Below are 15,508 nucleotides of genomic sequence, written 5' to 3' on the forward strand. Positions count from 1 at the left end.
TCATGATGCTTAATGAGTAACCACATCTTGAACTAAATTAATTCATTTCAGGTGCTTGTGTCCCAAACTTAGGCTGGATGCACTTGCATCTGTCACCAGTGCCAATGCATAGAGCACTGTTTCAGGGCAGAACAAGCCAGAGCAATTGCCACGTGCGTCAATGTTACTGCTAAGATAAAGGTGTTAAGAATAGGATGTCCAGGAAAAGGCCAGTATTTTAGCAAGTTATGCTTTGCAATAGGAAAAACCCCAAAACAGTAAGGTAATGAAGCACTGGAATAAACAGCCTACAAAGGCTGTGATCTTCTATCGCTGGTTTAAACACAGCTTATCCTGACTACAAGTAGCAGGAACAGACCAGATGATCACTTCTGGTCCATTTCAGCACTATTTTCTGTTATTCTATTCTTTCAGCAGCTCTCAGCAGTGTATTTTTCTAATTACACCCAGTTTTCACCAGATTACTCTCCCTTTATTCACATTTCTTAGCACAAACACCCAGGGCAAGCTGTTCTGGACACTAGCTCCTTTGGTACTACGTTGCTGCACCTTTTGTGAGGATTTAGTCCTTAAGATCTCTCAGGAGCAGAGCTTTAATTTCACAGCACGGATCTTGCTCATTTTACTCCATATTTACTGAGAACAAAAGGAAGACTATGCAAATGCCCTGCTACTTAGACCTGAACAAAGTGGAAGCAAACATGTAGATGTGAATGGGAGACAGAATGGTATGGAAAAAAAAAAAAAGAAGCAGCCCTTTTCAAAAGTGAAATGACTTTGTCAGGGTCCCTTTGCACTATGTGCATGGATGATTTGTGACAAAACAAAAAAGTGCCAGCCTAGTACGTCACCCATGTCAGAGATTAGAGCACTTCAAACCCCTCAGTAGTTCAAGCACTTTCTGGAACTTGAAAGGATTTCTTAGGTGATGCTTAGCTTCTTTATGGCTTTTACATGACTTTGAAGTGCACCTAAAAGTGAGGAATCTTAATCTAAGAGGTTCCTATGGGAAATATCCACATTGTATAATAAATCACAAAATCTTATCACCCCCATTAACACAAGTCAAAAGTTGTCAAAACTTCACTCCTGAAGTTAAAGATTCTAGGTCATTATTTTGCCACTCAAAAAAGAACCCTGCATTTCCAAGCATTGAGTTACTTTCAAAAGGCTTATCTATTATTAGATAACAACCGCACTGGAGTAATATTTCTTATCATTGATGAAGTACAGCATGCAAGGTAGCAGACACTTATGCAAGTGTCACTTTGTCCTCCCCATTCTCACAATTGAAAGATCATTAAAGTTAAGGGATCTATGGTCATTCCTCATGTATTACGAAACCTCTTCTCTTGAGTGCAAACATGGATGTGTAAACATAAGCCTCACTCTCCCCCTTCACTATCCACACTTAACCCTCAGTAGCATTAATGGGAATTATGCATGCGTAACGAGCAGAGAATAGTCTCCTTATGAATAGGGCCCTTGTTGGAACAATGAATACATTTAACCATTAACATCTAGGGATGTGCTGAAGTATCCAATTTAACTAGCTGCCAAACAAAGCTACCATGACCTATCCAATATTGTCAAGTCTTGAACATGGCACTCTGAAATTTGTCTCTCATTTGTTTTTAAAGGACTTGACAGTGGTCTGTACAGCAAAGCAGGGGCTCTATGGCAGAAACAAGCTCCTGGGAGAAGGACTGCTCTCCACAACAATTGTCACATCCACCATGGGATGGAAGAACTCTTGAGAGGGAAAGAGCATGATCCTAGGAAGCAAGAAGCCATTAGGAGACCAAAAATCATATACACCTACTTTGAATACATACATAAACTAATCCTCAGTATTAACTGAAACTCAGGAAGAACAGAGAAAGGCAGAGTATGTCACAATCATATAAAGCAGGCTAAAAATGACATATCAAAAGAAACAAGGAGAAAGGCTGATTAAAGACAACTTCTAGGGGAATAATTTTCTGTCTTTTACAGCTCTTCTACAACTAGCAATTGCCTGGCTACAGTTGCTCTTTATTCCTGTGCTTTAGCTATCAAAACACGAGAGAAACCCTTGTCTTAAGCTCTTGCTGTATTCTTTGAACTAGTGCCTTGAAATTTCACAAGCAAAAACTTTACACATTAATCACGCATGTATGAATACACTAAGAAGGTAATTAATAATTATCCTTTAAAACTGATGTATTGGAAAGAGTGAAATAGATGGATTTATTCTCTTGAAACTATATGCACAGTGCTTATCCATAATAAGAGGCAAGGTTGGGGGTGCTCCATCATAAATCACTTCTTGAATACTGCTGAGGTGCTTGGTGGTGTACAACAGCACTTAGAGCCCTAAGGAGGCCCACGACAGCCAAGCAGTCCATAACATTAATCTGTAAAAAAGCGAGGGAAAGCCCCTGGCACAGCTGTGCAGCACCTTGTACAGAAGAGACCACCTTCGATCAGAGCCTTTGGGTGTTACCCTACTATAGAAATGCAGAAAGCTCTCACCTCAAAAGTAAACCCACAAGAAGCAGCTTAAGTCTCCGCTTAAGAAAACGAAGTAGCAGTGGAATTGCTTACCCTGCATTTCTGATCTATGAAGGTTTACTTGCCATCAGATGACATTAGACTTCAAGAGTCAATATGGAACTGGTAAAATCTCCTCAGCCACTTGAGTTGCATTTGACACCCTAAAAATGGGGATACAGATATTGTCCTTACTTTCATCTGAAGGGTGGTTATAAGGACCAGTGTTACTAAAGCAGTTCAGACACAAAGTCAGCACAAAGGGTTAACTCCAAGTATCATTACTGCTACAGAAAATACTCAGCTTTCGACAGAGACAAAATACAGCCATAAGAAAAATCATTATGGACACGTGTCATCTTCCTAACAGATAGTCTGGACACACAGTCCTACCACCCTTCCTCAGACACAACACAGGTCAGTTCCCTCTCCAGATTGCAGCTGCTCCAGACCTTACATAGTGCATTGGGTTTGCATTGCAAGGTTTTGAGGGTAAGGGGGGACACTGCTGTGGGAAGCTACTAGAAGCTTTCCCCATGTCAGATAGGGCAAATGCCAACTGGCTCCAAGCTGGACCTACCACTGGCCTCTGGGATAACATATTTGACAAGGGAAGAAAAGCTACTGACAACATGTGATGAACAAACCATGACCCCCATTCCTTGTCCTCCTGCACTGCTGAGGGGGAGGAGATAGAGAAACTGGGAGTAAAGTTAAGCCCAGAAAGAAGGGAGGGGTGAGGGGAAGGAGTTTAAGATTTGGTTTTGTTTCTCATTATACTGATAAGAAGTTAAACTAATTTCCCCAGGGCAAGTCTGTTTTGCCCATTACAGTGAATTAATTGGCCAGTGATCTCTCCCTTACCCTTACCTTGACCCACGAGCCTTTTGTTATGTTTTCTCTCAGGTTGGGCGAGGGTGTGATAGAGTGGCTTTGGTGGGCATTTGATGCTGCATCTGGTGTCCAGCCACAGTCACCTCACCACACAGCCTTCCTAGCACACCCAGGTCACACAAAAGGAGGGAAAATCCTTGTCCTCCTAAATCTGTACTGTGTAATCCTGTGGGCTCAGCTCGTCGATTGAGGCTGAGGTTATTTTTGTAGATCCAAACAGAGCAAGTTACTGTGCATTTTTTTATCAAGTAATATATTGACTTATTTTCTTTAAGTCTTAAATGCTTGGTAAAAGGGGGAAACAGACTTTCTTCCCTATCTTTTTTTATCCTTAAGAAGACAAATCTTTAAATGTTAGGTAGGTGCCTCATTCAATCCACTGACACTCAGAAGTTACCTTAATGTGAATGAAACATCTGTAAATATCTCTTTATAGACATCAGGATGATTCTAACGTATTAAGTAGTTATACCTAATCAAATTGACAGAGACTGAGAGGCTAAGTATAAATTCTGTGTCATGGGCTTGGCTGCTGTTTGAAAACTGATTCTGACCCACCAAAATTCATATTTTCCCCTTGAAGCAGATGCTGTGCTCTAAACTGGTGATGAGTATGTACTGGAAGCTTTGTTAAACATACACCACTTTATCATGTCATTTTGTGCTTTCATGGGAGAAAGATTCAATTACAAAGACTGCAATACTTGGACCTACAGCTCTAGTTTTATGCCATCTAAAAGCAAATCCATTTTTAAGAAACCCATTTTACTGTCCATGGTGCATTTTACATATATCCTTGCTTTTTACAGATCCTCAGGTTCATGCTAATTGTCATGATTGATCTTTATAAAAGCTTTTCCTCATTTTGATGTATTTATTTTAGTGATTTATACAGTCATTATTATCATGCCAACTTTGTTTCCACTTATCACACTAATGGCTTTTCATTAGTACTGCCCTTTGGTTACGAACTGCTCAGCCCTGCAATACTGCAGTGGGGAGAGGAGGTGGGGTGGCAGGGATATTTTTCTATTACTTTCCAATTACAGTCTGATGGCAAAATTTCAGTAGCACATAAGGTGCTACAGAGGAAGCTCTTCGGAGCCACCACTATTTTAAGGATGGGCCATTGCTTACTAAGCTTGCTCTCTAGCCTGAGATCCAGTTCAACACCAGAAACACTGCTGACAAAAAATAAACACAGGCTATGGAATACATAGTCTTTTCAGCACGATTTTTGAGGGACTGAACAGACCATGTGAACTATAGGAATACCTGTCTCTTTCCCTCGACTTAGTTTGATAACAAGATAGGTGTTGGGGGAGAGCAGGTTCTATGCTGGCTCTTGGATTCCTTCCTAAGACACTTACGGGAAAGGCTCATCTGAGTAGCTAAGCCAGTCTTCTTACCTGGACCAAGTGCTCATGCAAGACACTGAGGACAGCGCTTTTTCTGAGGCTGAGAACAGAACAACTATAGATTGCCACCTGGAGTAGAACAGCAATTCCATCTTTATAACACACTAAGTTAAGTTTAAACACATTTTTTGCCTATAGATTACTCCCAGGAGAGCATTAGAGTGGACAGCTGGTCCTGCGTCAAACAGACATAGAAGGCATGGGAAGAGTCTTGCCTGCATCCACAGTCATCACCAGCTTTAGATTAACACTTGCTGTGACAGTCTGAGTCTGAACAGTGCTACAAAATCCTGAGAAGATTAACAAAGGACACATTCTTCCTCCAGAGGAGCTGCAGGCTGCAAAAGCATAGTTTTTCCTCTGCTCAGAACTGCTATCACAGTGAGTGCTCACTACAGCCCCTGACTGCTTCGGAAAGCCTGCTTCCTCCTTGGGACTGCCTCTGGATGAGAAAAGTGAAGGAAGGACAGATTTCAGGTTTAGCTTCCAGTTCATCAGAAACCAAGGTAACTGCCAGCCTTTTTTATGAGTGACTTTGACAGAATGCTGCTGCGAGCAAAATGTGTTTCAGCACTGCACCTCCACCAGGGGAATTACAGTGTTCTCATTAAGATGATAGAAATAAAGAGCTGACTGGCAATAAAAGAGAAAAACAGGAAAACAGCGTGGCATGACCCATCTCATAATAAAATGGCTAGTGTAATATTCTCTGAGAGATTCAAAAAGGGATCTAGCTCATGCTCCTTTCTCAACACAAGGCAAACTTCCCCACGGGCTGAGATGGGATGAGATCCAGTCTAATGCATGCATCACATGCAGCAAGGACCTTCTGGTAGGAATCTAGGACTTCCTTGCCACTATTCAGAGAGTAAAACAGTTTCAATGTAGAAATTATTAATGCATGTTCAGCTCTGCTATGGGACATTCCGTTCATACACATGGAAAGGAACACTCCTGCTGATTTAATGTGCAGGATGACAGGAGAGAATAAAGAAGCTGTTAACAGGACAAAATCTGCCCTTCGGAAGTATGCCCCTGAACACAATCTGAGCAGATTCTGTGCTTTCTGTAAAACAGCAGCAGAGCAGCAAGATAAGCGAATCACCCTTTTGGTGGTCCTCACCAAGATGTTTATTTAGAATGCAAAGGGTTCCTAAAATCCCTTCACAAATGACATTTTCCTTGCTTACCAGAAATCAGCCCAATTATTCTATCTGTGTTTATCATATACTTACAGACTTCTGTTTGCATGATCATGTGCTAGTCCGTAAGCAAAGGAGAGAGAACTGAGCCTATGTAAGCAGGGAGGACATGTGGGTACATGTTTACCAAAGGAATCAAGAGGGTTACTTTTATTCTGGTTCTGCTACAATTTGCTGCCTGAACCTGGCAAGTCACAGACTCCACTTGGGTTCATTCCGATTTCCTACTGTGAGTTTGGAAAGCAGGGACAGGCAGCCACCACCATGCTCCATGCCACAGGAAAGGCTGTGAATAAACAAAACTTTAAAAACAGTCCATGCCAGTGTGAAGTTACTCCGTAATACAACCCAGGGCTCACAGGGTATCACTAACAGCAGCCCCATGTCTGGGAGGAATACCATACGCAGCAGTATGCATCAGGTTTGAGGTATCTAGACTCCCTGGAACCAAAGGCTTAGTCCCTGGCAGGATTAACACAGCCCTTTGCCCTTGGAGACAGCATATAATTCTCTGTCATCAAAATGTTAACCAAGGAGCTCCTACAATAACACCTAAGCTCAGCCTGCGCTAACCAAAGTACAAGACCAGGAACATATTACCTCATTTTCCAGTCTGGGGGGAGACACAAAAATCCCCTTCCTCTGAATCCCAGCCAAGGCAGCAGTACCTTCACCTGAGCAATCTATTTGCCACAGATTACCCTTGAAACATTCAGCTTAGTCCAGAACAGCAGGCTACCAAATCAAAGCATGGATCCCGCCAAGGGAAGAGAATACCTTACAGAGGCCCAGGGAGATTTGCTGCTCAAAAATAACTGTTGTTTGGGCTTTTCATCCATCCCACTTCAAAACATTGTTCTTCCCTAATCCTGCACTCATTAATGGACTAGATTTCAGTGTGGAACAATTTCTCATGCCTTTTGGAGGAAGCTATGGAAGAGGAATTTAAGAGGAGGGCCCTAAGCACCTCTCAGAGGTTGTTTCAGAAAGTGGTGGTTTCCAGAAAGGTTGCTGCTAGATTCATATCACACCTTAAGAACAAAAGCATCTTTTCCCTAGGAGTCTTCCTCCTTCCCTTGTCACTACATTTTATACAAAAGGCTGGCAGGTCCAGTCTTAAACCTCTGTTAGTTTGTTGTATTAGCCTATAAATACTGGCTTGAGGTTAGCTGAGGGCTTTTCAACACTTTTGTGAATGAAAATATCTAGTAAACATACAAGAACACTGCAAAGGTTTTGTTGTCGAGGTGTTCTGTTTTTTGTGGGTTGTTTTTTTTTGAGAGAGAGAAAACAAGACAAAATTGACATGCAGTTAACTGAGGAGCACCTCAGTGCAGTGCAGGTCTGGTCCATGAAGTTAGAATCCCAGACTGGTTTGGGTTGGAAAGGACCTTAAAGCTCATCCAGTTCCAACCACCTGCCATGGGCAGGAACACCTTCCACTAAACCAGATTGCTCCAAGCCCTGTTCAACACAGGTGGTTTCTGGGCTCAAGTGCACATTGCTGGGTCATGTTGAGCTTTTCATCACTCAGCACCCCAAGACCTTCTCCTTAGGGGCTGCTCTTGCATCCATTCTCCACCCAGCCTGCAGTTGTGCTAGGGATTGCCCCGACCCAAGCACAAGATTCTCGCCACGGGCTTCATCCCATACTAGATTCAGGATTCTATGATTCTAAGCATACTGCTCCCCAGTGTCACCCGGCTGCCCACCACTCTCCCCCTCTTCTACTTTAACTGACAATTGTCTTCAGGGGAGATGCTTCAACACTTGTGTGTTGTTATAATACGCAACAAATAAGCCTCAATGTCCTAGAGAGAAAGAAATGTGTGTGGAAAGGGGTGTGTTGAGATACACTCACTGATAAAAGCTGCCAGATGAAAACACTGGAAAACACTTCAGTATTTAATTAAAAGAGAGCACAAGGCATGAGGCATTGCTGCTTTGCAAGGTACGGTTAACATGCAAGCTTTGGTGGAGCCGGGTATACCTAGCTAAGAGGGAAGATCAGTCTGCACCACTTCTCATCTCTTCACTGCTCCAATCAATCTCTTCAAAAGAAACCCTTGTGAGCTAAAATTTCAAAGTGTATTAATCTCCCTCACCCCCTTTCCTGCTATTTATTTTCTGAGAGCTTGTTATTCAATGGGAAAGTTCAATATGACACAAAAATACAATGAAACCTCTCTGAAGCATCACAGCATCTAAACCTGCCTTGCAGAAGCATCCAGGTTTCATCTACAGCACTAGAGCTTTACAGAAAACATGAAACTATTTAATTACATTTTGAGGAACTTCTTCCACAAAGTGCTCAGGAAACAGAGTTAAGCATGCATCAAAATGGCTGAAAAAAAGGTTTACTTCTTTTTTCACTAGCTTTCACATCCAGCTCTCAAAGATGAGTGTGACTGGATGCCTTTATCGGCAGAACAGCACCATACTTCAAGCTTCAGAATGCCCATCCTGCAAATCTTTTTTGCTATCAAATGAGGAATGATTGAATGATCATGGACAGCTTTATAGCCATGTGCCATCTCTACTTTATCCACAGCAAAGGTAAAGATCACCAGCACAGCACAATCGTTCACAACCATAAAGGTTGCCCTAAGAGATCTGCCCGATGGCCTATCAAATTTAGTCCCCAAGAGAGAAACCTGTGCCAGAAAACACATCCAAAACTCATTAAAGATAAGCCTTTCCATCAAACTCCACAGGCTTTCAGTTGAACTGCTTTATGAAAACAAAAAAAAAAGTGCAAAAATAATAAAGCTATAACCCAAGTTGACATTTATACCACCACACACCTACAGGCAATTGTGCTAGAGATTGGCTTAGGATATCAAGAGTCTTTGGGGTTTTTATTCTGGCTCTTGTAAGCATTTTCTTAGAATGTGTAAGCTCAGGGATGTGACTTCATTATCTAGACACGGGGTCATTCCTAAGAGTTTAATCATTTTTTGACATTATGATGTACTTTTTCCCCTTATGACTGAATTCTACAGGGTAATTGTAAAACACGCAAATAAAAAGTAATCTCTTCTTCTATGTGTTTTACTTTCCCATTTCCTTGCTGTCATGCATTGTTCAGGAACTGTATAGCAAAGCAAAAGGGAACACCACCCTGCTAACCAACTTTCATAAGTACTGCAGACCCACTACTCTAACCAAGCAAATGCTGAGCTCTGTTGGCTGTGCTCCTCTGTCTTTCCTAAGGCAATCTTCTGAATTCATTTGCAAGATAACTTCCTAATTCAGAAGCTACTATGTACTCATCACCAACCTGCCTGAGGATCCCTACCTCCAGTTAGCAGCACAAGCGTTCCTTAACAACCCGGTTACCAATTTGCCTCTTAGGAAGGGAATCCTTTACAGGAGAAACCCTCTGCTTCAGGTACTTAGTAAAGTGATCATACCAGTCTCAAACGCGGGGCAAAAAGGCCCGGTGCTTACGGTGGCGCTCAGTAAGCGATACGCGCACAAACCGAGGAGGCATCCAGCGATCTTGGACAATTACTTCAGCAAGAAGAGTGCTAAAGCCACCGAGCTCGCCGTTACCTGCGCCCGGCAGGGAAGCCGCCTCTAGATGCAGGGAGCCGCGGTGCACCGTCTCTCCGCACCGACGGCGGCGCCGGACCCGGGGAGGACCCACCGCCGCTCCGAGAGTGCAGACTAAGGCAAGCCCGGCAGGCACTGCTCCCCCCCCGTCCCCGACCCTCCACAGCTACCCGCGGCACCCTCCCTCCCCGGGGTGCGTCGGTACTGACCGGCCGTAGGCACGTCGGGGACCAGCTTGAGGGGCCCGATCTGGCGCAGCTGGAACGCAGTCCGCACTTCGTGGCAGCTGGGGGACTTGCCCGCCGCCACCCCGCCGCACAGCCCCGCCGCTGCCAGCAGCCACAGCCCCAGCACTCCGCGGCTCCCGTCTGCGGCCATCTCGCACCCCGGCGGCCGCGGGCCGGAGCGCTGCGGGGCGCGGGCCGTGTGCCGGTCCCGGAGCTTCCCGCCCGCCTCCCGCGCGTCTCCTCAGCCAGCACCGCCCGCCCCGCCCCGGCCCCGCCCGCGGGGTGCGAGGGGCGCCACCGCCCCCCGGCAGTGGTGTGAACGGGACAAGGGCAGTGATTGTACCTCCGGGGAGGCCGCACCTAGACTGCTGTGCTCAGCTCTGGGCCCCTCACTGCAAGAGAGACATTGAGGTGCTGGAGCGGGGCCAGAGAAGGGCAATGGAGCTGGTGCAGGGCCTGGGGCACAAGTGTGATGGGGAACGGCTGAGGGAGCTGGGGGGTTCAGTCTGGAGAAGAGAAGGTATATACGTTATTCTATGAATAGAATCTGATCAGTCCAGTGCAAGGGCTTGCCGCATTAGGAGACAGAGACCTCTCTTTGGGCAGAGACCACCTTGGGAGTAGCCAGTATCACCACCAGAAAGGTCTTCTGCAATCTTTTCCCTGCCCTAAGCATACTTCAATATCAACTGCTTTAACACACGTTTCAGTACAGAGCTATGCTCAACAACCATAAATATTTTCCATTTCCCAAAACCACTCAATTTCCAGAAAAACCAAACCCAAGAAGTCTGCCACAAACAGCCCCGTAGGCACAGAAGCTTTCAGGCATATGGAGCACGTTACAAGCTAAAAGAATTACTATTGTTTGGGGCCATTATGTCTGATTTCTTTTAAGGTTACTTGCAACTCTCAAGATGCTTCTAATGGAGCTCAAGGAGCCCACCTGCAGCTAATTTAAACATTACACACTCCCATAGGTAGTAACAAGAGACTGAGCTTAGTGGAGTAGATAGTTCCCCAAGTTGTACTTTCATAGCTGGAGTGCAAATCCTTTAAGCTATTTGCTTGTATTAACTTTGTTCCTATCAAGACAGCAAGAGATTAATTCTCTCTTTTATGGAGGAAAAAAAAAAAAAAGACCAATTTGATTCAGAATATTTACCCTGTAAAATAAGAAAACAAATTGGAAGATCAAACCAGCTGTATCTTCAAGATTCTACATTCTAAAGCAGTCGAGTCACCTTAGAAGCCTTCTGCTCACCCACTGCATGGGTTGGTGCAATCCCAAGCATAAACACAGGCTGGGCAGACACTGGATGGAGAGCAGTCCTGAAGAGAAGGACTTGGTGGTGTTGAGTGAAAAAGAAGCTCTTCATGACTCAGCCTCAGTGTGCGCTTGAGCCCAGAAACCTCCTGTGTCCTGGGCTGCACCCCCAGAGTGTGAGCAGCAGGTCAAGGAAGGGGATCCTCTCCCTCTGCTGCACAATAGTGAGAACAGACACACACACACCCCCCCTTCATCCTGCATCCAGCTCTGGGGGACAAAAACACAAGAGGGATGTGGAGGTGTTGGAGCAAGTCCAGAGGAGGTCATGGAGATGCTGCAAGGGTGGAGCAGCTCTGCTCTGGAGCCAGGCTGAGAGAGCTGGGCTGGTTCAGCCTGGAGAAGTTTTGTTCTAAATATAGTGAGAAGCATTAAAGATGGGCTGTTACACTTTTCAGGCTGGAATCTGAATTTTTACCACTCAGCAAAAAGTAATAGATCCACACACTGTTCACTGATTGCTTTTTTTATATGTCTTATAGATAGGAGAAAGGGACAGAGAAAAGTTTGAGACTAATACAGGAAATGGATATTCTGTAATCACTGGCATATCTGAATACATTTAAAATGCCTATTTCATTCAAAGAAATGTTCTAAAATATGTTGCTCTGAATCCCCCTTAACAAGGTGGTCATTATCACCTTCAGTAGTCACAGATGATGTGCATGCACACACACTCGCACAGCCCACAGCTACATCCCTGACAGCTCTGCATCTCTGAGCTGACACTTTACTACCACTCCTCTTCCCTGACACAAATTATAACCTTCTGGCCCCAGTGAGCATGCAAGATTGGTGCTTAAACTCACAAAGTGACAGGTGCCTTGGAGTCTTCTCCCTACTAAATGACTATCAGACTTCCCAAAGGACTGAGAACACACACCACAGGCATAATACAGGGGACCCCAAGTAATTTAGGCCCTATTTCTTCAAAGCTTGTGCTCCACATACAGCAGGGCAGTCAAATTGACTTTTGTGGAGATAGTCACGGGCTTAATGACAAACACATGCTTAAGTGCTTTGCTGGAAGAGTACTACAGTACAGAAGAGCCATTTAAGCAGTTATTGTACATGACATTCTACCATACTTCAGCAAATTGCTTGGAATATCACAGTTTACCTTGTCAACAGGTATATTGTTTTTTCACAAATGAATATTTATTAACCATACGTCACTGAGATCTGTATCAGTGCTTCATACAATGAATAGCAGTATAAATCTGCCCAAACAATCCGCTCAGTCTTAATCCTGCTGAAGTGACCACAATACCCGGCATGAGCTTCAGATGCGTAAGAAAGGCCGGGATCAGGCCTAGAAACAGGGTTTTGTACGCCTGCTGCCTCAGCCCTTCCCTTGTTGAATATAGCTGGAGCTATGCCAGCAATTTAAATGAAAGCTGAGATAATTCCCTTATGGTCAAGGTAAGCTCATCTTCAACACTGGACTTTTCACCAATAGGACTTAATGGGTACTCTTAGAATTCAGCTGCTTTCTGTGTGCATCTCAGCCATTCCGGCCAAGCTACTAACTTGGTCTTTAAAGCCTTGTTTTATCTTTAAGGGTCTGATTTTCCAAGGTACATGTTTCACCAAAGCACCTGAAGAACTCAGCTGACTACTCAGAATTAAGGGACCTGCTTAAGTCACTGGAATGCGCACAAACCACATGCTGGTTTTTGCTTAAGAAAACCAACTTAATCAGCCTCAAAAGAAATGCAAACCCCTCTGTCCTCAAGGATCTGTAATGAATACGAGTGGGTAGGGCTTTTTCTCCACATATTTTTATGTTTTTCAGGTTTTTTATTCTTTAAATCTATTTTCTGAATAATACATTTCAAGTCAGAACAAACTTTAAAGAGAGCCTGAAATTTAAAATGTGTATTTAAATGGTAAAGAAAAGTCACACATCAAATATTCACAACTATGCCAAGACAAAAAAGAACTGCTAGAAAATGATTCCTGGTAATTTGACTCAAAATATTCTCATCTGTTAAAGTGGTGAACACTATGAAACTAACAGAGAAGTTTCCAGCATAGGCATATCGTTCCTTTTTGTTGTTTAGAGATCCCATTTCCTCCTCTTTGCACGCAAAGTACTGAGTGCAAGGAGAATGTATGCTGCCATACCATGAATTGTTTCCTGTGTTGTATGTACTCCACATGGAAAAAATGTGTTCAGACCTTTGTGAGGGTCAGAATGCACTATTCCTGAGCTGCCTTATTATTTCATGGGTATTTTTCACTTAACCAGACCCATTCAAATGCAGAGTTTAAAAGTGCCAGTTGTACTGTTTTCCAGAGTGAAAAAAACCCATGCCTGAAAGGCACAGCTGTTAACTATATCCTAACACTCAAAAAACAATTAGACCACCAAAGAACAACAACAGAAATACAACTGATGCAACAACCCTACACATCAGGACAGCCAGAAGTTAATAGGAAACTTCCACATTTTCATAGTTTCCTAATATTACTTTTTAACAGTATGAAAGCAATTACTTTGGACTACAAATCCTTTAGCCCATTGGCTTGTCTCCTCTGGCAGGGATCAGACCTACTATGCTTATTTAGAGATAACACCATGTGCAACAGTTCTCCCTCTCTAGATCACCATCTCAAATCACACTCTGACCACCAGTGACTGCTATGTATTTTCTATGACATCAGCTGAAAATATCAGCCTAACCCCCAGAAGAACAGCTTCTTTTTTGTCATAACAAGACTGCCCTGAGAAACAGGCATCTGAAAAACAATCACACTGGATATGCAAGGGAGGCAAAGGCACACAGAGTTTTCTTACAGCATCTCCCAGAGCTGATAACTGAGAAACACAATGTGAAGGTGACTGTATGGTAGCAAACAATTTTCCCATCTCTGTAATACCAGCTTATTCTGTTTGAATTCTTCCTAAAGCATCCTGGTTACTGAGCAGCTGAGAAGATGAATGTAACTCTGCCCTTATCTGCATGGCTCAGCATACAAATTAAACTGGGACAAACAACAAAGTTCTGAACTTGATCCTGTGAGAACCTGTCACACAGCCTAAGGAAAATCAAGTAGAATACTCAAGGAGTACGGGTTGCATAATGTAAGCAGAAGTATCTAGTTCTAGTTTCACATACTTCAAAAGAGAATTAATGGAAACAGGTTTAAAGTGACCAGTCAGTAACTTACTGCACACCTTTCAGAAGTTCCTCCCCCCAGCAACATGAGAATAACATCACAGTGAACACCAAGAATTCACAGCTGATTCCATGAAACACCAGCATCAAACGCATAGCACTAAAGTTTTAACTGGCCCTTTCCAACTCCTTCCCTTTAATTGAGAGCACTGATGAGAAAGCTACCTGTCCTCAAGAGTCATTGACTGCCACTCCCAAGACTCTGTAATCCTTCTTCACAGTTCTTAGACTGCACAGGGCTGCATCAGAGGTTCTCAGTAGAACATTTCCAAGTAGCACATTCTCTTACAGTACTGAACTTCATAAATATCAATTTAAGAGAACATTTATAGAAAGTCATTTTTGCTCTCTGGAATGGTCCAACAGGCTAGACATACAGGACAGCGCATATGTGGGGCTGGAGCACCTTTGCTACGAAGACAAGCTGGGAGAAACGGGCTTGTTCAGCCTGGAAAAGTCTCTGTGGAGACTTCAGAGCAGCTTCCAGTGCCTAAAGGGGCTGAAAAGAAATCTGGATAGGGGCTTTTAACAATGGCTTGTAGGGACAGGACAAGGGGAAATCTGACAGAGGGGAGAAATTAAGCAGAAATTCTTCCCTGTGAGGGTGCTGAGGCACTGGCACAGGGTGCCCAGAGAAGCTGTGGCTGCCCTATCCATGGCAGTGTTCAAGGCCAGGTTGGATGGGGCTTGGAGCAACCTGCACTAGTGGAAGGTGTCCCTGCCTGTGGCAGAGAGTTGGAACTGAACAAGCTTTAAGGTCTCTTCCAACTCAAGCCATTCATGATTCTATGATACTGCAGGTTGTGACAAGGGCATACGTGCTCCATTGAGCCACCGTAATACAAAGCAGCCACCCCCTTAGCTCCCACAGAATATTTGCTTAGGACTTACATAGTGCCACATATACAATAGCACATTTAAAAGTGCCAGATTTAACCTTAGAATATGCCTCAAAAGTTACCTGTAATATCTGATAAACTTAAAAGAACTCCTGGCTGTTTCTTCCCTGACAGGTTAAAAAAAAAACAAAAAACAAACAAACAAACAAACAAGTAAAATCACAACATGTTGGACTTTAACTGGATTGTGAAATAATTCAGAACAGCTTTTAATAATCCAATCTGTTCCTCTTGAAAAGCAGTGCCCTTAAAGGCTTATAGAACGGTACAAG

At 43.6% G+C, this 15,508-nt stretch overlaps 1 protein-coding gene across 5 annotated transcripts in view; it reads right to left on the bottom strand.

Annotated features, from left to right (window-relative positions):
- Positions 1 to 15,508, bottom strand: part of LOC133225946 (glypican-5-like) — a 379,953-nt gene that overhangs the window by 320,187 nt on the left and 44,258 nt on the right. For 2 of the 5 annotated variants that reach the window (XM_061378923.1, XM_061378922.1), the window contains exon 1: positions 9,811 to 10,052. The exons of the other annotated variants lie outside the window; for them this stretch is intronic. In XM_061378923.1, coding sequence (XP_061234907.1) covers positions 9,811 to 9,979 — 169 coding nt within the window. In that variant the 5' untranslated portion in view covers positions 9,980 to 10,052. Of the gene's footprint in view, positions 1 to 9,810; positions 10,053 to 15,508 lie in introns of those variants that run through there. 5 annotated transcript variants of the gene reach the window in all.

Source organism: Neopsephotus bourkii, unplaced genomic scaffold (genome assembly GCF_033783945.1).
Source record: "Neopsephotus bourkii isolate Nb327-2 ecotype Australia unplaced genomic scaffold, CSIRO-AGI_Nbou_v1 NB_1768, whole genome shotgun sequence".
Lineage (NCBI taxonomy): Eukaryota > Metazoa > Chordata > Aves > Psittaciformes > Psittacidae > Neopsephotus > Neopsephotus bourkii.